The 24,301-nt window shown below is 39.9% G+C and overlaps 2 protein-coding genes across 3 annotated transcripts; one reads left to right on the top strand and one right to left on the bottom strand.

Moving 5' to 3' along the window:
- Positions 1–23: 23 nt before the first annotated feature.
- zgc:153867 (uncharacterized protein LOC337226 homolog) lies at positions 24–7,946 on the top strand. Of its 2 annotated transcripts, XM_042492692.1 has the most exons (7): positions 24–108; positions 505–532; positions 3,097–3,240; positions 3,385–3,558; positions 4,719–4,796; positions 6,262–6,296; positions 7,353–7,946. In XM_042492692.1, the coding sequence occupies exons 1-6, from the start codon at positions 106–108 to the stop codon at positions 6,288–6,290; spliced, it is 456 nt and encodes a 151-aa protein (XP_042348626.1). In that variant the 5' UTR covers positions 24–105; the 3' UTR covers positions 6,291–6,296; positions 7,353–7,946. The 2 variants fall into 2 exon arrangements, with proteins under 2 accessions (XP_042348626.1, XP_042348627.1); XM_042492693.1 differs by lacking the exon at positions 6,262–6,296.
- Positions 7,947–12,284: 4,338 nt separating this feature from the next.
- c1ql4a (complement component 1, q subcomponent-like 4) lies at positions 12,285–22,657 on the bottom strand. The gene is made up of 2 exons (XM_042492282.1): positions 22,094–22,657; positions 12,285–12,464 (listed from the first exon to the last, which is right to left on the bottom strand). Exons 1-2 carry the CDS (start codon positions 22,637–22,639, stop codon positions 12,285–12,287), a joined length of 726 nt encoding a protein of 241 aa, XP_042348216.1. The 5' UTR covers positions 22,640–22,657.
- Positions 22,658–24,301: the final 1,644 nt, after the last annotated feature.

Below are 24,301 nucleotides of genomic sequence, written 5' to 3'. Positions count from 1 at the left end.
GCTTACGTCATGACGCTCCCAGGGTTTTGTCAGTCTGCCGCTCTGTGAGCCGTCACACATTCTTTACTCCGTTGACGCCTCGGACACACCTCAGCCAACACAGCCATGGTGGGTTTTTATTTTCCACTTGATTTAATTAGCAGCATATTGTTTCTTGTGTCATTACGTAATGCTTGAGACAATGTTTTAGCTTTGCAAAGATGTTTAGTTGAGTTTGAATGTCCGAATTGACTCTCGCGTTGCAAGCGGAAGTGCAACTTTTGAGACGCTAACGTTAGCTTGCCCTACAGATAAAGTTAACCACACAATAAACTTATTAATGTCGCCGAAATTACCGCGTGTACATAATCGTTTCTGAATGTGTTATTGTTAGAAAATAGACAGTTGAAGTTAATTCGCCGTTGTGAAAAACATGCTCAAAAACACTCGTAGTTAACCCAACTTAACTTCGTACTGGGAAGTAAAAGGAACCATTTTCATTAAGCCTAATTTTTCTTTGAACAGTGTGATTTCTCGGAAGATCAAATCCTCGGTGAGTTCTGATTTTGTGTTGTGACATCTCGCTTGTTTTGCATGCTTTCATTCTCGCTTGGTTCAGATGACACTTTGCCCCTGTCTCTCTCCTTTCACCCTGCTCTATGGCCGCCTGTCATAGTAGTCGTTTTAGGCGACGTTTTCTTTATTTCCGCACTGTTTCACCACTTTCCACTTGCAACTGCTTGTCCTTTCCAGATTGAGTTTAACGTGGATCAGATTCATGGTAAGTCAGTGAAAGGGGGGCCGCCTTAGCACAGAATTGATGCTATCTCGGAGTGTTTAGGGTGTGATCTGCATGTTGGTTTTTGTAAGCTTTTTTTTTAATCTTAAATGTGAATGAGAATCGCTTTGCACGGTTGTTTGATACGTCATATTTTGCATATAGTTATAATACCTACCAGCTTTGACAGTGTTTTGCAGTGTTGTTGTACGTGGTCAATCATGCATTAGCAGTATTTCTAAAGCCAAAGGTTGCTGAAGCTCATATCTGTCTTCATGAATCTTGTTCTGTTTGACTGTAGCCATCCCTGAGTGTGTCAGTTTGCCACAAAGTTTGCCTGTTATCTTCCAAGCGGCTCATCTCCAAGAGTGTGCCCTTTTTTGGTGCTGGATACAGCGGTGGATGGTTTTTTGTCCTAGGGCTGATTTGTTTAATCACAGTTGACATAATAGGCCATAGCTACTCTCACTCTCCTCCTACTTTCCTCCACTCCTCTAATACCAAATATGGTGTTGGGAAAAGTGCTCACACGCTAGAAGGGAAGAGGCACATTCCTCAGAACAGGAAAAACTGCACAACAGTGCCTGAGCTTTTTTGGGAATAGCTTGTCCCATAACATTAGGACCAGACTGCTGCCCGGATATTGTGTAATCCAACTCCATGTCTCCCTAATTGTTAGATCTTAGCTAAGCTTTTTGTTTGTCTGTTGAGTCTAATAAGAATGCGTGATGATAGATCAAAGCCACATTAATCAACCCTGTGATCACTGACGAGATTGCATCAGTGCTGAAAGATGATTAAGCATAGGTAAATCCACCTAAACAGCAACAAAAATACACAATACCCGGTAATGTGATTGTTTTACAAGACTTTTGTAGCTCACATCCTTATTGACTATTCAACAGTACTGTAAAATATCCATGTCAATGGCAAGATCATTCTGACAGATGGACTGTTGTTGAATCTGGAAATATTAGTAACTAAAACAGCCACATTAATCTTTTGATTGCTAGCATAAAAGGAGTGACAAGATATCAGAGATGACACTTGACTGGTGTGAACTTGACTGAAACCAAAAACTTGCATAACATACAACTTCATACATACAACACATGTTGTTTAACCAAATCATTTCTCTTTGTTTGTGTAATAATTTTGCAGTTGATTCACCAAATTTAGTTAATTCCACAGAGCTTGTGGTTTTTCTTGGTTTAAGGTGTCCTGACAATTAACACAGCTGAGACAAATAATCATTTTGTTGTCTGTATTGTTTATCAAGTGAAATGCTATTTTTGTGTGCTAGTTTTTTAAAACAACATTTGCCTGCTTATCAACTTTTTTATGTAAATATAAAATAGTGTTTTTTGACCACTGGTCACACAAATGAAGCATTAAGATCTAAGGCAACTTTCATAATACTAAGTGTCAGATATATAACCCTTACTGTAATCGGAGAGTTTAAAATACCAGTTTGAAGGTTTTATCTGATGGTGATCTGTAGATATTATGTATAGTTTTCTCTAGACCCAAAGGCACTTACTATGGTCTTCTTAGCCATCTCATTTTTTTAAGATAATAAATATCTTTAGCAGTTGAGCCCTTGCATCACTTTCCTTACTTTTACCCTCATCTTCAAAGATTAATTAACAAAAAACTAACTAAAACTTGTTTTTTCTTGTCCATTATTTTATCTGTGATACACATTTACCATTATATTTTAAACACTGTAGACATATTTAATATACATGTAAACAAATGCATAAATGTTTGCATGATTAAAGTACAGTGATGACAGAGCATGTAGTATGGCATTGGTGAATTTTTTTCATTTTGTTTTTGCTGATGTGTAATGTAAAGTTACAGACTTACCAGATGACTTAACATTAATATACAGTATTTTTAAATAGAGGAAGCTGGACTGTTGTTTTCAGTGTCACCCATTAGAGTGCAGAGAGAAAGCTTTTTTGCACCACAATTTACCATGCAAATGGTTATGACATATTAATTAAAAGAATTTCAGATATTTGTGGTGATTAAACAAAGCCGGTCCATGTACAATGAGCTTGGGAGTTGTGTAAATACCCCATGCAGATTTGTAGGTGTAGTGATGGATGTCCTGCCTGCCAACTTTAAAGTGAGGCCGTCAGAAAACCAGATCGTGTCCTGATCTGTGCTTTCTCTTGTCTGCTTGTTCTCATTTTCTGGCTTTTCTGTTTTCCCCTCTATTTTCTGTTATCTTATCAACATATCATTATTCCTTACAAGGCTGCTAATCTCTTAATTCGTACAATAATTCATTTCCCTATTCTTAATTCATCATGTGTCTGTGTATCCTGCAGAGTTTAAGGAGACTTTCCTGCTCTTCGACAAGACAGGGGACGGCAAGGTCAGCTACTGCCAGTGTGGGGATATCATGCGAGCCCTGGGACAGAACCCTGTCCAAGGTGAAGTGCTCAAGGTCCTGGGCAACCCTAAGACTGAGGGTGAGTGGGAAAAAAACTCAGTGGGAGATTGTCAGTGTGCTGTAAGAAAACAGTTTCTCCTATAACTCCGATCTCTGTTGCAGTGTTGTGTGTTGCAGTTGGAGGCTCCAAGACGTTCCTCATTTTTTCTGTTTCTTTTTGCAGAAATGAGCACTAAGACTGTAGACTTTGAGCAGTTCCTGCCCATGTTTCAGGACATCTCTAAGAATAAGGATCAGGGGTCCATGGAGGATTTTGTTGAGGGACTGCGCGTCTTTGACAAGGAGGGCAACGGTACAGTAATGGGAGCAGAGCTTCGCCACGTCCTCACCACGCTCGGTGAGTTCCATTTTTATCACGCTTGAATATATACAGTATCTGAATGGAAAGACTTTTGAATTGATTTAAACACACCATTTACATTTTTTCACTTACCCTGAATTACTGTAATCCCCCTAATGAACAGGATCACTGCAACATTTGTTTACTGGAAATTGAATGTATATGGCATCAAAAGTAAATTTTTGCACTTTTGTAAATTAATTTGGCATCATTTGGTCTGAAAGTTTATTTTTATAATAGTTCCATCATTGTTTTTACTTATTTTTTATATCTGGTAGGGCTGGGTAAAAAAATCGATTCATCAGTGCACTGCAATATGTTAATTGCCAATTCAATATCGATTCATAAAATCCTGAAATTGATTATTTCTGCTGTAATGACACCCGCTACCGTGGGGGCAGTGTGAGTGCCGCCAGAGTGTGATTGACATTGTTCAGAGGCCCCGCTTGACCCCCAAAAACGTCTGTTGTTACGTCTGTAGCGGTGTTTTAAAATCAGTGCTGACAACATTAAAAGCCGACGTTTGGATACACAAAGTCGACAGTAGTTACGTCGTGTGTGAGCCTCGTGAGTCAGTGTTAAAACACTGCAACAATACAACGAACCTACGTAACCATTTGAGCCGACACCACGCAGATGTTGTGCAACCTGTTGCTAATGCTAAAGCTGAGGATCGCAAATGCAGGCTGACAAATTCTGCATAAATGTTTATTACTTTTGTTAAGTTCGGCTCAGGCAAAAATGTGCACTTTTCTGTACTTAAAATTTATTTTAATTTTAATTTTTATTTAATAAAGAACTATGTAATGGTAGAATAAGTTATGGTGTCAGTTTTTTTCAAAATCAGTACAGATAATGCACGCTTTATTGAACACATATCAGAAGGTATTCGAATGAATTATCTGGGTATTTCTGACATCAACACACATAACCCAATTGATATCAAAGCAACTGGATCAATATTGAATCGAATCGCAATCGAATCCAATCGTGACGCAAAGAATCAATATTGAATTAAATTGTGAGAGTCTTGACGATACCCAGCCCTAATATAGGGTATGGTTAATTTGTAAAAAATTTTTGTTATTACACTTTAAAAAAAAAAAAATTAATGTCCCCCATGTAATGTGAATAACTTTTTTATATTTCTTTAATAGGTGAGAAAATGACAGAGGAGGAAGTTGAGACACTTTTGGCGGGACACGAAGACGCAAACGGCTGCATCAATTATGAAGGTGAGAGGGGAAAAAAATGAACAGAAAAAAGATGCGATACTAGTCGTAATTCGGCTTATGGTGTGTGATGATGCCTCAGTGATGCATTACTCTGCGTGCTGTGTTTACATAGGAAATATTGTGTGAAAATGTAGTTTCCTGTAAATTCTACGCAGAAAAAAAAGAATTGTTAACCAACTTAAAAAAAAACAAATTAAAATAATGTTTTACTCAAATTTGATAAATTGATTTAAAAAAACTTAATTCATTTATGTGTCACTGATTGACGTAATGGTTTTTAGTTGGTTGACAATTCTCTTTTTTAGTGTAGTTATTTATTGGGAATCAGAAGGAATGTGTTTGAACTACTGAACTGTCACTACTGTCATCACTACATTATTGCTTGATTTTGTCACAATGGTGTGTTGTGTATGTCACTGTTTACTGTCTTTTATGTGTCTTCAAACTTGTCAGTCCCTCCAGGATTTTGCAGTGTTGCGATTGCAACAATCACCCAAATTCAGCCGATCCTCATGAATTCTGCACAACCGCACAGTGGTGTGCATCACTGCATCTTTTACCGTAAATTTTAAAAAGTTAAAAGGGGTAAAATCTATTTTCATCATACAGGTGCCTGTAGTGGATTGATTCGCTCAGCCTCTCGCTCTCCCCATGTTTATCATGAGACTACTGCAGTGCCTGGGACAAAGTCAGTCCCACAGAGTGACAGGGACAACTGTTAGCATCACACAGCTAACATCACCCAACAGTTATTAACAGGTTTAATGACTGAGTCAAGTTTCACAGCTAACCCTGAGTGGAGCCCAGGGTTTACCTCACATTCATTTATTTGTGGCGTGCCACCACAGATAAAACATCTGCAGCCTCAAATAAATTCTTAGAGACTGACTGTTCAATAGGAGCCCTTTTGGAATAAAAATGCTTTTGGTTGTTTATAGCGCACTTTGGTCAGAGACACCGCAGCAAAACATCAAGCATATTAAAAATGAAACTTAACTGTTGCTTACAAACAAACACCTGCTCCCCCAATTCATCCATGTGATCTCAATTAGCTCTGAACAGATCGAGAGATCGGTTATCCATCCCAAAAGTCACAAACTGCTGTGGAGGGGGAAAAAATCATGGAGCACTCTACATGATTCGCTGTGTCCACGGACCGACTAAAACAACTCCCTTTGGCCCAGCAAAAACATTTTTGTCTGTTTTAATTTACACCAATATTGCCCCGAAAATGTAAAATTGTAATGACAGAAACTCTTATTATAGAAAAATTGCCAAAAAACTTTGCCACATGCATAGCAATTTTTTTTATGAAAGCTGCTGTGAATCAGGCATTTCAGTCTGCATCAATCACAAAAATGGCCTGCAAAATCACGGAGGGACCTACTTGTGGTTAATTGACCACTGTACAAGCCCTGTATACGTGTCAATTGCTGACAGTGTGTCAACTGTTCTTCCTCTGCAGTTTTTGTCCGTCACATCATGTCAGGCTGAGGGCGGGTACGGGCATCTGGTATATCATGAGATGGCACCTCCAGGCTTTCCTGCAGTTTAGTTGTTAAATAATCCACTCCCATTAGGCTATCCTAACACTAATCAGCTGTAGTTTTGCACATCATATTTGCAAACAGGAACAATGTGCTGTTGCAAAGTAGATTTGACCCATAGGTACGTGTAGGAAAGCGTGGTGGTCCCTCTCATCTTTAATCCTGAGGCTTCGATCCATGTGTAGCCTCCTACTCTTCTGCCTCTCTCCTGCAGCCCTCTGTCTTGGCCCCTGGCTGCAGCATGCCCCTCTGCATGTGTCTGAGACTCCCCTCAGTTTGTAAGGGGAAATGGTGGACACAGGGAAGGGACTGGTCTCATTCAGGGAACCCTGGTGGCCACCGTTGACTTATTTGCGCTGTTGGGTTTGGGAGACATAAGGCAGCTCTACTTAACTCATCTGCATGTCTTTGGTGCTTTTAAGATTGTCTTTTTTCTCTGTTGGTGTTAGAGGTGCTGCTCTTTTCACAGATAGATAAAATTGAAAGCTTGTTACATAGGACATATTTTTTAGTTCAAATATAGCCACCAGCTTTAAGAGAGTGGACCAGTCCCTTTTTCTACTAACCAGAGAACTGCAGTGAGTTGCTCTTGTGCTGATTGTTTTCTCCTCTCTACTGACGGAAGCTGAATTTGTAGCTGACTGCTCTCTGACTGGACTGTAGCCCCCTTAATCTTCTCCCCTTTTTCTCTGCTTCTCAACTAGAGGAAAGTATACAGCAAGGATGGCTTCTCTAACCAGCTCATCTTGGATTGTAGACATGGCCAAATGCTTTGGCTAGATATGGGATAGAGATGATTACTTCACCTCTTTCTCTCATTACTCCCTTCAACCCTTCTTTCCTCGTGATGAACAGAATATGGGGGATCTGCCTCCAAATGCAGCATTTCCCACCCAGGCTCGCCAAAGCTGGATGAGGAGGGGTCCATAGTGCCTCATGCTGTAGTTGGAGTGGATCTCTGCCAAGACTCAGATCATAAGTCTCACTCTCTCTCATCTCTCTTTTACAGAGCTGGTCAAGATGGTCATGAGCGGGTGAAGACCAAGAGCATCCAACTGTTTCCTTTTTAACCTGTCACATGTACCTTCTTTTTGATGTTAGCGTCTACCCCCCTAGCCCTCCCTCCCAATTTCCATGGATTTATTTTCCACATTTAATTTAAAAAGTGCCTTTACATTCCTCCCCCAAAAAACCCACAAATGGCCCTGGCTATTGCTGCCAGGTTCATTCACATATGTGACCAACTTGTATGCATTCAGGAGTCTTAATGCATGTATTGTTTGCAATAACATTCCGAGATGCAGCACTCAAGGCGACATACAATTCTTAAATATACTGTAATTATTGATACTAGTGTGTCAGTGATGGATGGGACATTAATATATTTAGTATATGCAGTATATGCAACTGTCAGCAGCCTACAGTATCATTGGCTTAGACTTGCTTTGGCTGAGGAAAGTGTTCCTGTGATCCTGCAGTGTATTGGTATATTGAAAGCCATACTATCATGAGGTTGCAAGAAATATTTCTTTTGGGTTCCCATGTTTTTAATTCACCCCAATTTTGTTGCTGCATTTCAATAAATGTTCCTCCTAAAAGCTCATCTTGTTTTGAGCAGATTTGTTCAATTCGATAGAATAAGATGCAAGATGCGTTTCTGCGTCGTTGTGTTGGGTTTGGCACAGTGCATTGGTGTTTATGCATCGACACAAGAGGGCAGTGTTGCTGCTGGAATCAGTTTTGATGAAAGGACCATTTCACTGTCCAAATTTCATGAGCCACATCTTGATCTGCTTTTTATGTATTTTTTTTAAAAACTAAATGATTTGAAAGTATATCTTAAGAGTAAGCTGTTTTGCTCAAGTCAATACAAGCCATCATTGGCTGTCTGAAACAATTTAGGGTTTCTTTTATTGGTTTTAATGTTTAGGGTCATTGCAAAGTCAAATTTTATCCCCCAAAATATTTCATTGTGCATATTTTGTGGACATGCTGTAAATTCTCTGAGTAGTGATTCAGTGACAAAGCACCAAGATGAGCAGTAGAAGGCTGTTTGGTGGCTTCCTGACCTTTTCTTCATTTTCCTCACAGGCAGCCACAACTATTTCCCCTCATTAGGCACCACAGCTATTGGAGTGTGGAGCTTATGTGTGTGGGGTAAGGTTCAGGAGGGTGTCATAGTCCACTGCTGAATAGGTTGTCCACTAATTACTCGGTGTGTGTGTATGTGTGTGGTCGATGGAAGTCAAGGCTATTGATTATTTTAATCCTCCTATTTGTGAGTCTGTGATCCTCGTGGCTCTGCATTCGACAGGGGAATCACTAATGGGCCTCAGCGCAGCCTGTCTCAGACCTCTCCCCGTCCAATTAACTTTCAACTGGAATCTGCCAGGAGAGAGAGCCGGGGGCTGGGCCCAGGCATGGCGCAGCTATATTCCTCTTTCTCCGCTCAGGAGCAACAGATTCACTAAATCCTTTAAGTCTAGAATGCCATCAGCGCTCCACTCTAATTAGACACTTTAGTTTTTTTGCTCGTAATCTAAGAGGTAGTCAAGATTCATTCTCTTTAACATGGAGATGACATCTCTGTCTCCCTGGTTTAGTAACTGTTAAAGCGGGGATACTGAAAATTCTGCTTACTTGAATAAATTGGTGAGGTTAACTGTAGACAGCAACGCATAGTGTGGACATACTTATCAACTGACTAGTTTTACATAGTAGTTGGGGTTTGTAAGCAGTGGTAGGTATGATTGTTTTTGCACCATAATGTGTCGTGAAACGGCAACCAGCTACAATATATGCAGTGTTTGTCACTCCCTTCATGACATGTTTAATAAGCTGCAGTTTTTGAAGACTGCAATTTTATCACGTTTTCTTGAAACAAAGAGCTTGCTCTTCAAGGTAACTGTGAGCCAATTAAATAGCAAAACAATCCTGAGTTCCAATGACCTTTTGTCTTTGAAAAAAAGACTGGACAATCTGGAATACTGGACAATACCGGTTATATTATAAAATAAAAGATACAGAACAACAGGCTTGATTCAAAGTCACTTAGTCAATATGAAGAAAATGAATGTGCAACTGTTTTTATCATATTTATCAATTATCCAAATATTTAATTGTCATGCAAAAATGCCAAATATTCACAGATTCCAGCTTCTCAAATGTAAGTATCTGATTTGCTTTCTTTGTCTTACATGGTTTTTACACTGAGTGTTTTGGGGTTTTGGGCTGTTGGTCACAATAAGATATTTGATAAAGTCACTTTGCACACTGGGTTATTTTGATGGGCATGTTTTACTTATTCCCAACATTTTATAGACCGAGCAATCAATTACTTAAGAAAATAATTGTTAAATGACTCGGTAATGGAAATAGTTGTTAATTGCAGTTCCTTTGCTTAATCAAATGTAGAAAGTGACTCTATTTCACACAGCTCTGTTGATATAGTGTTTGTATTCAGAAATATAAATTCACTCAAAGAGGCTGGTTAACATGGTTAGAGTGAAAGTACACAGCAAGGTACTTATACTTTACTTGATCACTTTTTACTTCTACTTCTACTCCTCAACATTTCAGAGGGAAATATCGAACTTTTTACTCCACTATAATTATTAGATAACTTAAGTTACTTTATACTTTATACAAGATATCTGCACACAAGCCATATGAAAGTGCAGCTGAAACATTAAGTTGAGTGATCAGAAACTTAATTATTAATTATTTTGATAATCCTTTAGGTCATTTTAAATGCAAATAAAAATCATGGTTCCAGCTTCTCAAACCTTTCGACTTTCTGCTTTTCCTATAATTATTTTTATTACTTGGATTTATCAAATTGATTTAAATACATTTTCCTGGTTGTACTTACATAGTTTTATTTGAATAATAACAATAACAATAATAAACTTTATTTATAAAGTGCTTTTCAAAAGAAAGTTATTAAGTTGAACTCGAATTTAAAGCAACGCAGTGTTTAGGCAAATAATATCAGGCAACTTTATGGAATTCAAAACTAAAAAGGAAAGCCAGCATTAAAGATGAATAACACCAATAAAACATATAAGCAACGTTGGCCACTAACTGCCCTGGAGATTGCACTGAGGCAAATAAAATCTATTAACTAGAATAGTACAAAAATAACATTTTCAATGCAGGACTTTAACTAGTAACAGTGAAATTGTACAATGTGGTATTTGTAGTTTTACTTAGTTCAGGATCTGAATACTTCCACCACCACTGCATGAAATCACTGTAGATTTATAAATAAATTGAAAGAAATGTCTTATATTATTAAAGAACGATTTGACAAATTCACTGGGTGTATTTTTTTGTTATTGGTGCTCTCTGAAACAAATGATGTTGGTTTAAAATTTTGGAAAATCCTATTAAACCCTGAACCAATTTGGTTTGTACAATTGATCACTATATTGTTACATTTAAAATGTATACACTGGCTGGTTTTGTAGATCCTGGGTGTATTATAAGCAGAGATCAATATAATGGTATTAATGTTTGTGTCTTAGACAGTGTCTTAAGACATATTGGAAATCCATGTCATAGCAGGCAGTGGCTGTTGGTCAACCACAGTTGCTTCGATCTCAGCTGTAAGTCCACACAGCCACGTAATATATCCAATTCAGTCAGTCCAAGTGGTCACTCCAAATAAAACTGAACAAGGGTCTGCGTGTGTTTATGACTGCAGAACGAATGTGCCTTTATTGAGCCCAGACCTCCACCACGCCAAAACAACATGCAAGAACACACACAAGGTAGGTATAGATACTTTAATAGCAACTGTCTACTCAGCCAACATACCAGATAGCCCATCTCAGGATTACTGTTTATACATATGATGATACTTTAACAGGGTCCCTTAAAAATAAAGTACTAAGTAGGTATGGCAGTGTAATTACAGTAACGTGCCTGTCATGTATTGTACAACATTTAATGTAAGTAAAACACTGCAGCTGTTACTTTTCACTGCCTCATTATATTACAGTATCTATAGATCCACTCATACCCACACCCACACACACACACACACACACATACACACACATACACAATATTGTCAATAATGCACTTGGCAATTAAAACTTCATCACACACAAGTGCCATCCATAAAACATGTTGCCTTGTTTTGTTTGATCTCGCTATGTGATGTCCTGCGTCATGATGGAAACAGGAAAGAAAGGTCAAACATCTGTGTTTATTCAGATGGCCTTGTTTTAATCAGTACGGCCCTGATGCAGGGGGAATCACAATAGGGGTTTAATTTCAACTGGTGTAATTCACTTTGGGGGGAATTTTTTTTTTACAATGAGGGGTTGCAAAATATAGGCAGGCCATTAGATCAGAGGTCACTGGAATGGAGAGCAGAAATGTATAAGGTGAAGACGGGAGTACAGCAGCTGTGTGTTTACTTCAACACCTTGATTAATGGCACCCTCAACACCATTGTTGCAAACACAATTAGACTGATAGTGTTTGTTATATTCTCACAATGTCAGTTAATATGGAACACATTAAAGTATTTTAGATATTTCAGAGCCACAACGTGCAATTGTTATGTGCACCCATACTGTACATCTTCTGATTTTCATATTTGCACAAAAGGCGACAATAGTTGCAGGTGCTCGTGATGATTGGCTCAAAATCACACAGCTCGGCTTAATTCCACTTATCTCTGATTTTCACTCCATCCACGCTTCTGTAGTCTGTTGTAATCTCAGGATGTCTGTATGTGTTTGCTTGCATTTGTGTGTGTGTATTTTTGTGTGTACATGCAGGCATCGTGTGTGTGCATGTCTGTGTATGTGCATTAATTTGCATACGTATATGTCTGTGTAAATGTGTGTTTGTGTGTATGTGTGTGTGTGTGTGTGTGTGGGGGGGGGGGGGGGGGGGGGGGTCCCCCCTCCGTGGTTGAGGATAAGATTCAGTCTGGGTAGATGAGGAAGCCGGAGAAAGTGCTGTACTTGTTTGTGTTCCCTCCGTGGACCTTCCCTCCGTCCAGCTGCACACACACCTCATCACCCACGTCCAAATGCAGGATCACACTGTTGGAGGCATAGTCGTAATTCTGATCAGCGTCCTGAGCGATGGCGCTGGCTCTTACCTGTCACCCACAGAGGACACATGCATTGACAATTAGCACATGGACAAAACTGAGCAAACACTTGCAAATGTCACCGCCACTTACTCAACAGCTCTGGGAACTCATTCCTTTATCTCTTTCTGTTTCTTCCAGGGTGGGTCGTGATCAATTATCAATAGCCCTCAAATGAGACAACGTGAGTATGACATCACATTTGCATTTCTGCTGGATAAACAGACTGTGACCTGTGACCGCACAGGTGGACTGAGAACACAGCCACTCTGCCTGTTATTGACCGGCTGTGACTCAGGCTCAGGGTAAAGGGACCGAGGATTGAGATCTGATTGGGTTGTGGAGATAAGGGGACTCACTGGGGACAACAGGTTGTCTTTGGGGAAACTAGATCAGCCGAGAAACACCATCACTATCCGTACCAGCTATTGACCTGTTGCTTATGATCCTGGGCCGGCTCAATATGCATGATATTGAGTGGCAATGCCGAAGCCAGACAGTTTCACATTTGCATGCCGCGTGCGAGTTCGGTCTTATTGACCCAGCAGCAGTGGATCTTTACTTGTTTGTTAACACATTTAATTGGGTTTACTCATAGTGGACATTTAAATACACATGCCTCGATTGAGTTACGGATGTAGAGGAAATGGGGTTTGCCTATTTTATTATTATTATTATTATTATTTTGATCTCATAAGCAACACATCGCCCTGACAACATATAGTATCACTGCATTATTTAACCTTTTGAAACCTGAGCAAATTGGCTTGATTTCTTTCAAAAATATGGGAAGAAGGCAATGAGCAACAAAAGAAGAATAGACCCAGAAATTTGCAAGAAATCAGTAAAATGTACAAAAAAAATCCTGAAAAAATTTAAAATAGATAAATAAAAAGAAAGTAAAAAAGCAAGCAAGACTAATTGAAAAGTGCTTAAAAATTATGTAATTCTGTAACATTCTGTAACTCAGTGGATAGAGCAGGTGCTTAAACTTTCCTATCAGTTAAAGGCATAAAAGCCACAAAAAGTAATCTTTGAAAAAAATAAAAAATAAATTAAATCTATCTATCTATCTATCTATCTATCTATCTATCTGTCTATCTGTCTGTCTATCTATCTATCTATCTATCTATCTATCTATCTATCTATCTATCTATATATATCCACCTAGCTTTTTTTCCATAGATATTTTTCCCTAGACATTTTTTCCTTAGCTTGAAAAAAATCCTCGAATTCTACTAATTTCTTGCAATTTGTGGAATATTTCTTACCAAGTTGCTCATTATGTTTTTGAAAGAAATCACACCAATTTGTGCAGGGTTCAAATGTTTAAAAACTTGTGAAAGGTGTCATAAAGCAGCAGAAAAAGTTATGCTGCTCCAGGTTTCAGAAGATTAAGAGGATAGTTCAGATTTTTTTGAAGTGGGGTTGTATGGGGTACTTATCCATATTTAGTATATTATACACAGTGTATTTCAGTTGGCACGCCCCCAGTTTGGATAAGTAGCCTAAAGTCCAACACAAAAGCTAAGTATTGTTCTGCTGTGGACAGAGGTTTGCCCCAAAATGTATATTAGCAATCTAAAAAATTCCCACCTAAAAAAAATAAAAAGTCGGTATTAGTTTAAGTGTACGCCATATTGAGAGTATTTTCACTACTGAACGTTCCATCAGACAGCCCACCCTGACAGGAAAAATTAATGGCTTCTGTCAGGGCCACCAAACTCTATCGACAAAAACAGTAATTTAGGCTCCCTGAACACAGGAGCTGCTGGTCTACAGCTGCTTTAGTCAGTTAGTTTGTGTTATTGTGTGACTTTGGTGAATCTGAACTAACCCTTTAAATGTCAAAATCACACAATAGCACAAACAAAATAACTATTAGTGGCAGCGGTAGATCAGCAGCTTCTGTTGTTTAGTTACTTAAAAATAATAAATTGCTGTTTTTCTCAATGGAGTCTTGAAAAGAGTGATATAACAATTCATTGCATTCATACCATTGGAAATCACTGCCTGACATTAAGGTAAAGCCATGAAAATATTGTGAGCATAACATACACTGAAACTGATATTTATTTTTTTAGATGGCTAAAATTAGTTTTGTTGCTGACCTGTCCACAGCAGTAGATTGTTTAGATTAAGTATCCCATACAACACCACTTCAGAAAATCTGAAGAATCTCTTTAATGGCATGTATGTATCTGGCTTCAATTGAACAGTAATATAAAGGTCTTTGAAAATATTCCGCTTGCGTATAATCTGATGAAGAACAATTTTGTTAGTGTGATCAAAAATCATTTTTGCTGTACAACCCTTTAAGATTCTTGTGCAAATATTACATAAAAAACCTCTCAAACATTTTCACAAATATAGAGGAGAATAATCATACACTAGGCTGCATTCCTAAAAACCTCTTAAGCAGGATGTATCAATAATTCTGGTATAGCAGCTCCAATCATCAGACATATGTCAGCCATCAGTGGCCTTGTGTCTGGCTCAGTGTCCGTCAACGATGGGAGCACTCAATCTGTGTCAGCAGCCAGACAAGCCACGCACATCTCCATGACAGCCACAGAATATGATCTGCAACTCAACTACCATCATGTCATCCCCATCACTGGGGCCTCTTTCTCCCCAACGTGCATGCATCAATTTGAAAACAGTCAATCTCGGAGCAACAGAGCTTGAATTACTGTAACAAAGAAAAAAAAATGCTCTTTTCCCCTAGTGCACCTATCCACCCAGTGCAAAAATTTGTTAATCCTAGGGGTGCACCTATCCATTTTGCCCCCCTCCCCCACCACTCTCCTCCTACCCCCCTCCCCTCCCCCTCCTTTTTGAACCCATTGTTCACAATCTATCAACCCTGGAGTTGGGTTCAATTACCTGGACACTATCTTAGAGTGAATGCAGGTCATGGATGTTGCATACAGCATGTTGGTGACCAGTGGTTATGTCACTGTCCAGTCTAAACCAGATTGATTAAGGGTGCAGAGGAGGCGATCTCCTGAGGCATCACAGCTCAACAGCCACACAGTAAACTGACTATAGCTATTATTACACAACAACAGTCTTGTTTCTTGAGATTTCAGATTCTGTTGTCCATGGGGGTGTTTTAGGCAAAGGCAGCATAAAGGGGATCTGACAAAAATATTTCTCACTGCAGAGCTAGTCAGCTTTCCCCATTTTAATGTAGGATAAATGTGCACTGTAGCCACATCAAATAGGAAAGTTAAACCAAAATAGATTTGAAACAAACATTGTCTCAGCGGGAAAACAATGATGAAGTGAAAATCAGATACTTTATTACCTGTTTTCTCAGTCTGTCTAGATATGACAAAGCCTGTCTGCAATGGGGAGAAGTGATAGACATGCAGCACGAACCACAAACCTCAATCAATACAATCATGTGCAATTCACTTAAATAGTAGGTTTTGTAATGTGAATATTGTATAAAGCCGGTAGATATGCTCATTGTGTCCCTATCTGAAATCATGTTTATATACTTCTAAATTAGTACATAAAATATATGACTGAGGAGAAATGAAATTGATTGCAACTAAAACATCATTAAGTTCAGAGCACTGCAAGGCACCAATGGTAATGTGGCCTAGAGCAACAAAATGGTCAAAAACAACCTTGTCTCTGTATTTAATTAATTTTAAGGTTTATTCGGTCAGGATTGAGATTTAAAATCTCTTTTTCAAGGGGCAAAGATAGGCAGCAGCACAAGATAAAAACAAAAACAATATATTACATTGTGATGTGGTTAAGAGGCTGACAAACTAACAAGGTAACTACTTTTGAATTATTTGATCCCTTCATGAAAATGTGGTGCAGATAGAGAGATACAAATAGTCTTATGTAATCTGACATCCTTTATGTTTGTTTTTGTGTTTTATGCCCTTGTTCCATTTTATGTTTTTCAGCAGAAAATCAAAATTCATATAAGAAAATAATTTCCCTTGCAATACTTTTAAGGTGCCGCAACATCAAGCATTCATTTGTATTAGCGCCATATTTTTTTTTTTATACTTTTGGATAGTCTTGTGATACCCAGGCTGCCCAATTAGTGTAATTAAACACTGAACATAATCTACTCTTTCTGCGGCCCCCCTAAGACCATCTCTCAAATAACGACACCAATCCATTGTCATCTGTAAAGGTTATATTGTTGTTCTGCTTGACATGTGCAGTGACAGCCAATAACACATTTGCATCTTTGGCTGCAGCTGACAGCGATGCTGTTGTTGAGACTTCTATCGACACAAGGCATATGTCATCGTGCTCATTATTTTGACCAAACAGTGTAACAGAGGGAGATGTAGGGAGATCTTTTCCCCCCTCAGGCCTTCTCACACTCTCATGACTTAATGCATGAAAGTGTGGTTGAATACTGTACAACAGAATCATATTCATCAGTCAGTGTAGAGATCATTTTGCCAATATCTGATATATGAATAGGCTCTGGCTGATGTTCTTGCCTGTGAAGGAATAATGCAAGCCATCCATAAATGCAGATGCCAGACAGCGAGACATGAGGGAGCCATGGTGGGATTAGGACAGGCAGCCGACAAGAGGAGATGGATACGGCTTGAGGACATGGGCTGATCCGTGTGAACCAGGCAGCACACTGTGCTGATCCTGGAGCTGGAAGGTTGTGAGCCGTGAGGCAGGGGCCCCCGGGGTTTGCCTGTGGCAGTCTCTGTCTCTGCCTAGCCTTTTCATTATAGGGCCTCCAGTAAACACGCCTGGGAGCAGAGGGGGCCACAGGCAAGGAGGAAGGAGTAGGGAGGGGGTGTGGCAGTGTGGCGGTGTGGGAGCAGCTGCAGTGTCATTTTCTATACAAGTGGAGCCGCGGTACTGAAGACAGACAAGGATAGACAAAAAGAAGGGAAAGGGGTGAGAAAAAAACAAAAACCAAGGGCCAAGGGGGTTGAGGAAAGGGGAGGGAGGGGGCCTAGAGTAACAGACTGATCAAGCGAGGCTATTTTGTGAGGCCGGTGAGATGTGGGGGTATATGAAGTCTTGTTTTTATCTGTGGGCCTGTGCTCCACTGGTAATAAAAGTGACAGGATTCATTCACTGTGATATACTGACCTCTTAGAGCGGAGACAATAGAAAAGTAGCTGTTAAACTTACCTAAGGGACTCCGGCACATGGCAGGAGGGTTGGGGGCGGGTGGGCTGGACGATGTTGTGGAAATAGAATATTTATTGAAAAGGTTTTCCCTCTCCTTAGGGAGCCCGGATTACATGGCGACAAGCGACAGTGGCATTGACCGTACCTTAGATTGTATTACCTGCCATTCAGTATTAACAGTCTGTAGTCTGCTGCACTATAATGGTTAAACCTCACAGTGTAAAAGGAATCGACTTGTTTTAGATTTTGATATTTTATTTAGAATTTTTACGTAGAAAAAAAGACGACATTAAACTTTTCTTCATACTGCAAATTCCACTCACTTTCTTGCCCTTGCTCCGAGGACAATAATTTCACCTGTAGCATATCTTTGTCTCTGTACTAGAGAAGTTAATACAGGTACTGGTCATTACAGTGAGTGATGACATTTTAACACTACTGTGTGTGAAATAGCTTGACCTTTAACTGAGCTATTAAAAGAGTCTATGACAGGTGAAAAAACAAGGGAGAGATTAAATGGGAGCCGAGCCAGTATCTATTTGTCTACATCGCACATTGTATTAAGAAAATGTTATAAAGACAGTATATACAGAAGTGCACTATGGTAATATAAAGGAGCAGGTGGACAGCTTGCATACCAGTTAATGAGAGGAAAGGGAGAAGTTCTGTTGAGAAGGTACGCATGACGTGCTACCAGCCTTCACAACATAAGGCATGACAGCATTAGCATAGACTGTCTTAATAACATTAACTACCAAGATGGAATATTAAGCAACAAACAACTAATAGATTCTTGACAGCAATTTAGGAATGTGGTGATTAAATGTGTTTATAATTGCAGTGGCACAAATGAGAAGTGAATTCATAACTATAAATTTTGAGCAAGGCATAATCAATATTCAATCAAGTATCATAACAATAATCCTCCCAAAGTGGATTATCAAATTTGGCATTGTGTGCCTTCTGTGTCCTAACTGTGCATTTATCAGGGGGTGAATAGGGTGTAAGAGTGTTAAGCACATACTTGTAGATTTTGGGTGGGAAACAGTGGATGTGTTCCTCTCAATATTTAAAACCTTTGCCCCAGGGGCATAGCACCAAATTCTGGGCCCTATGCATGTAACAGTATCTGCTTACTGGCCTTCCTCTCTTGATGCATGTCTCTCTTATACACTTTTTTAATTTCTTTTTTTACAAAGTCACTTTTCTTTCTTTTCCCTTTAATTTCTTTCTTTTTTTCCTTCTTGAAATCCCGATTTCCCTTTGTTGGGGTGACGATACACATGATCGTGTGTGTTGGTGCTCCAGCAGAATAATCAGTCACTCACTCTGCTTTTTCTGCATTTAGAGATAAATATTAGTGCAGGGGCAGACTAAACCATTTCAGCCTATTCTTATTTCAAACTCATCAAATATCGCACTTGGTCAGTGATTTTGGCGTCAGACACTGACACACAAAGGCACCTTTTGCAGAGGTATGATACACCACCGAACGGGGCAATATTTGATGAGTTGGGACAAAAATGTGTTGACCATTTTGCAATTCTAAGGTGTGAGAAGGGCCTCAGAGAGCTTTGAGGGCCCCCCTCCCATTATGACCCTAATTTATCAGTCCCACTTTATCCCCAACTATGCTGCCTCTGTTTGCTTGCTTTTTATTTTGACAAAATTAAAGACATCTACACAATAAATGGATGCAGAAAATGCACATATTGGTCCTTAAAAATTCACCAGAATGCAGGAAATTAAGATTGTAATGCTAAAAATGTTCTCGTGGTGGACCTCTAGACCATATGTTTCCTCTAAATGTTTAAACCAAACCTATTTCCCTGGTTGAGCAAACATCCACATCATACATTGGAATTGTACTGTAAGTCAATTACCGTCACATTACAAGGATGGAAGCTGCTGAAGTGTGACCCGCTTCAATCGCAAATCCCCTGACTCTGAAACCCTGCCATGCTGCAATGATTTGTGAACGTTAGATTGAGGTGTGAGCAGGTGGGCTTTACAGAGCAGGGATTTAGTGAAAGTAATAGGTATTGGATCTATAGGAATCCTGTGGAAGCCCTACAACAGTCAGCACATCCTCCCGAGATCCTGGCATTATACCGCACTTATGTCACATGACATGAGTTCAACAGCCAAAACACTGTGCCTTTTAAACATCATTAGCAAAGACACATTTATACATTTCAAGGGGAAATCTATCCAGAATTAATTAATTCAGTTTTTAAACACTCCCTATCTGCAAATGGTGCAAAACACAACTTATAAACCAACTCTTTCTCTTTCTCTGGCCGCCCTTGCTCACTTATCAAGTCGAGACGTGTCGAGTGGGTGTCCATTGGTCATCGTGCCTGATCTCATCCTGGCCTTCACCACCAGCCTCCCTGATGCCTCGTCTACCAGCCCACTGTCTCCACACCTCCATTAAGTCATCTATCTTCCTCTGCTCCACCCCTGATCTTCACATCAACTCACTTGTCTTGTTTTGCTTTCACCCTTTCACTGTCTCAGAGTGGACATCTCGGCATTTCTACGTCATGTCGGGTCTCTTGTGTTTCATTCACTCTCGCTGACTCTCTCTGAGTCGTGAATTTGTTGGACTGGCTGCCTAACAAACCCAAAGTTACAAATGACCTCATCTGTTGAGGTGTAAAAGTTACAACACAAGCGGAAAGGAAAAGTGACAAATTTGTGGATAGGGGGGATTTAAACAAACCCAGTGGGCAGACAAAATATCCAATAAAGCCTCAGCACCTACGGCAATGGTAAAACAGGCCGTTTGATTCTACAGTCAGGAATGCAGTCTGTCAGACACAGTGCCCATTTAGTAAACCACAGCCACTGACTGACAGTTAGAGTACCCACATGCCTCGGGGCTCCAATAACTCCAAACATGATCAGGCATTCTGCAGCACTTCATACACACTCCAATCCCATCTACCGGCAGCTCTGTTTGGGTAGATCCCTGTTAGGTGAGTGCTCTATTTAACAGGAGGCCACCTGATGGGTGTCAGATGGACCTGGGTATGGTTAAATGACTGAGTTGAGTGAAAAGATAATTAATGGAGAATCAATGAACAAGCTGGGGAGGGGTTAGGAGAGGAAAGTATAGCGGGTGTTCATGGGATCCAATCTAAGACGTATAAATTATGGAGCAGGCTAGGATGACTTGAATGACAATATAGGACATTAGGGCAGGTGGCCTCTAACATATATTCACCTTTGTGGCATGTACAATCAAATGATTTAATGAGGAATATTGTAGTTTTACATCTCACTGAATCAAATCTAAAACTATTCAAAATCAACCTTATTTACAAGTGTGGAATTAAACCATACACTATGCATGAGCCTGCATTAGCCCATGTGCACTTGTTTAAACAGTCCTTGGTGCACCGCATGTCTAGAGTAAGGTCTGAGCAGAGAGCATTTGCATTTGAAGTCCTTGATGAATGAATGAATGTAAAAAGCAACTTGAAGAATGTTTCCTGAATTTGGAGTCCTCTGATGAAATCCCTGTGATTTATCCCACCTCTCCTCTCCTCTTCCCCCCATCAGCCCCTCTGTCTTTAATTAGTGTCTGGGGAATGAGGGAGTGGATGAGTGGACTGTCAATTTTACATTCATTATTTATTTAGCTGAGGTGTAAACTGACTGGTCCACGTACTGACAGACATTTCTCCTGTGCTCTTTTGCACTTCTGTTTAGGCGATAATCAAGCTCTGTGTGTGATACTTACTAATTAGACTGTTCCTTTTGGCGGCTGCATTCTGCCACTTGTCATTTAGCCACAGCACATGTGAGAATGCAAATATCTGTAACTGTTATTTTAGACTGTGTAGCATGAATTCCTCTTAATGAGGGGAAGGATTGCTATTTCATTCTTTGGCTGTCATGTTGCCACCTGCTAAGTGGAGTGTGCTCTGAATCTGAAGAGCTCAATGTTGCCGAGGTGAATGCGAGTCGATGGTAATGCAGGATGGTCAACAGTGGGCAAAAAAAATTTGTCGCATGGTCGTGTGTGTGCATACATACAAAAAAACCATGACACTCTAGTGTACACATGCCTCCATGCACACTCACTAGGGTTGCAGCGATATATTGGTTTTAAGGTATACCATAATATGTAAGTTGAAGATTATTAGCCTATACCATGTGCATTTGCTTATCTAAGATGTTGGGAAAAACTGTATGGAGAATCTCACCTTTATTTTAACTTTTTTTTTTTTCAAAAGGGAGACTTTTTAAACATACTTAAATTTTAAAAAATGGTTCCAAGTCTTAATTATAATGTATAAACATTTGTTCAACCAAAACTAACCCTTCTGTTTAGATTCTTGTAATTATCATTCTGACTGATTATAATTATTCTGTAATATCCTGATACCCTAATACCTTGAAACCGTTATATTTTCTGAGACAATTATCGTACTGTGAAAATCTCATACCATTGCAACCCTAATACTCACAAACACATAGTTACTAACCAGTCCGTTCTTCTTCAGGTCCGCCCACATGCTGGTCCCATCACCACCTCTCATTAGAACATGGTAGGTGAAGAAGTAGATGCCAGGCAGAGGACAGGTGAACTTGCCGGTGCTGGGCTCATAGTAGTTACCTACATTGGTCACCACATCATCGAACTTCAGTATTTCGCTCCCCTCGTGCTGCTTGCGTAGCCCTGCATAAAAGGCAATTTTGGGGGTGTAGAGCGAAGGAGAATAACCACCAGGACCCGGACCTGGGGGCCCCTGTGGCCCTGGTTTACCGGGCTCTCCAGGGGGTCCTCGTGCTCCTTGAGGGCCAGGGATCCCCGGAGGCCCACGAAGACCAGACTTCAGCTTCTTCCCAGAGTAATCCTGGGGCGGGGGAGACACAGCTGTCAGCTCCTGGCCGGGCTGAGACGTAGCGTAGGGGTCACATACCATCCTGCAACTTCCAAGCATTTCATAATGGCTCCCTGCATTTCCGGCGTTCCCCCCTTTAGTGGTGTGGACCAGCAGGGGAATGGCCACCAACAGTATTAGAACCATGGCCACACCTACAGCAGCTCCAATGACGCGTTTCCTGCGGCTGAGCCGTGAAGCGGCCAGCGTCAGGAAGTCCTCTTCCCCCTTGGCTGGAATAGTGCCGGCCAGGATGAAGCCTCTCAGAAAACCAGTATGATATGAAAAGGTGTAGAAGGATGTGAAGAGGAGTGGGAAGAAATCAGCTATGGGCAAAGTATGAAAGAGGACACAAAATGGAAGACAGCCAGGAGGGAAACAAGCGGCTAAGAGGATCCTTCAGAAATGATAAAGATGTCCAAGGAACCAGGTATTTCAAAAGTTAAAAAGATGGAAAGTTAATGCCTTTTTTAAGGAAATAAAAATCTTGACTTCTCAGATTTGTGGTGACACACAGCAAAAAACATAATTTAAATGATAAAGTCTGGTTCACCTTTTTTTAACTTCTTCTGTTGTCCTCCAGTTTATTTTTCAGCATAAGACAGAAACCATGACTGGCACTGAGAGGGGTGTTGTGGAAGAAGAGCTTATTAGAAGTATTCTGGAAGGAGGACTGGTGCCAAAATCAGCTCATTGAAGAGGGGCATGAAGGTATTGTTTGTTTTGCTGGATGACATATGATTTACAGTTGGTTTTGTTTTTCTCTCAAAGAAAGAAATCTTCTTTCAAGCCCCTCCTTACAAAGCACAGGATCTCACTTCATGTGGATGTCTCACTTAATGCCATGACTGTAAGTGACAAAAGTTCACCAGAGATCTTTTCCTGACACAATCATCTTATGACTTCTTCACTTCTATCTTTTTTCCACTGTCCACATTAAAAGGGAAACGTTTTCAGGGAATCAGTAACACTTTCGATAGATTCCTCCTCTGGCTATGTCTGCAAAAAATAACAAAAATACATTTAATAATTGATTTATCCTTATTTTCCATAGTTATATACATCATTTCATTGTAGTATTATTACTTTAATTCAAATAATGTAAAAAACAAAATACATAAGTAAAGATAAATGTCTTTCTTTTAAATTGAGATTGTAATGTTTTCCAGGCATAAGAAAATTATTAAAAATATGATTCTACTTTTCTTATTTCTAGAAAACGTTATCATATTCATTTACTGTATATTTTTACACATACAAATTACATGCACTGTGTGATTATCTACAATGCGCCATGAATAAATCTCTGGTTGAATTTAAAACTGTTAAAAGAAGCAGAAAAAAGACAAAGAAATACTCACCATCTGCTCTTTGCGATGCAAAAAAATGATGTTTGGAAGATAAAATTATCTGTGCATCTGTACAGATTCCGCGTCTCACCAAAAATGACTGAAGGATTTTGGACGCTGGAGTGCCGAATGGAGAGCCGGTGAACCGACGGGCGCGCAGGAGATGCCAGGAAAGTAATGAAGAGTTTCTTAATCAGCGCTTAATCCCCTCTTTTCTTTCCAGGTAGAAAATGGATTTTAATTGCCACTAACTTCAGAGAAATGAAGCCCAGAAAATACCCGCTGGAACACTTTTTGACGCAATTTTCTAAATGTGGGGCGCACGGCAACCTGACGCTCCCATCCAGAGTGGCTGTGACTGTATCGCTCATCGCAGTGTTTGGTCCATGGGCAGTCCTAGTCGACACCTGTTAGATCGACCTCTCTCTCTCTCTCTCTCTCTCTCTCTCTCTCTCTCTCT

Source organism: Plectropomus leopardus, chromosome 8, assembly GCF_008729295.1.
Source record: "Plectropomus leopardus isolate mb chromosome 8, YSFRI_Pleo_2.0, whole genome shotgun sequence".
In the NCBI taxonomy this organism is placed as follows: Eukaryota; Metazoa; Chordata; class Actinopteri; order Perciformes; family Serranidae; genus Plectropomus; species Plectropomus leopardus.
The sequence above is the reverse complement of the archived record's forward strand: the minus strand, read 5'-3'. Positions and strand labels throughout refer to the sequence as shown.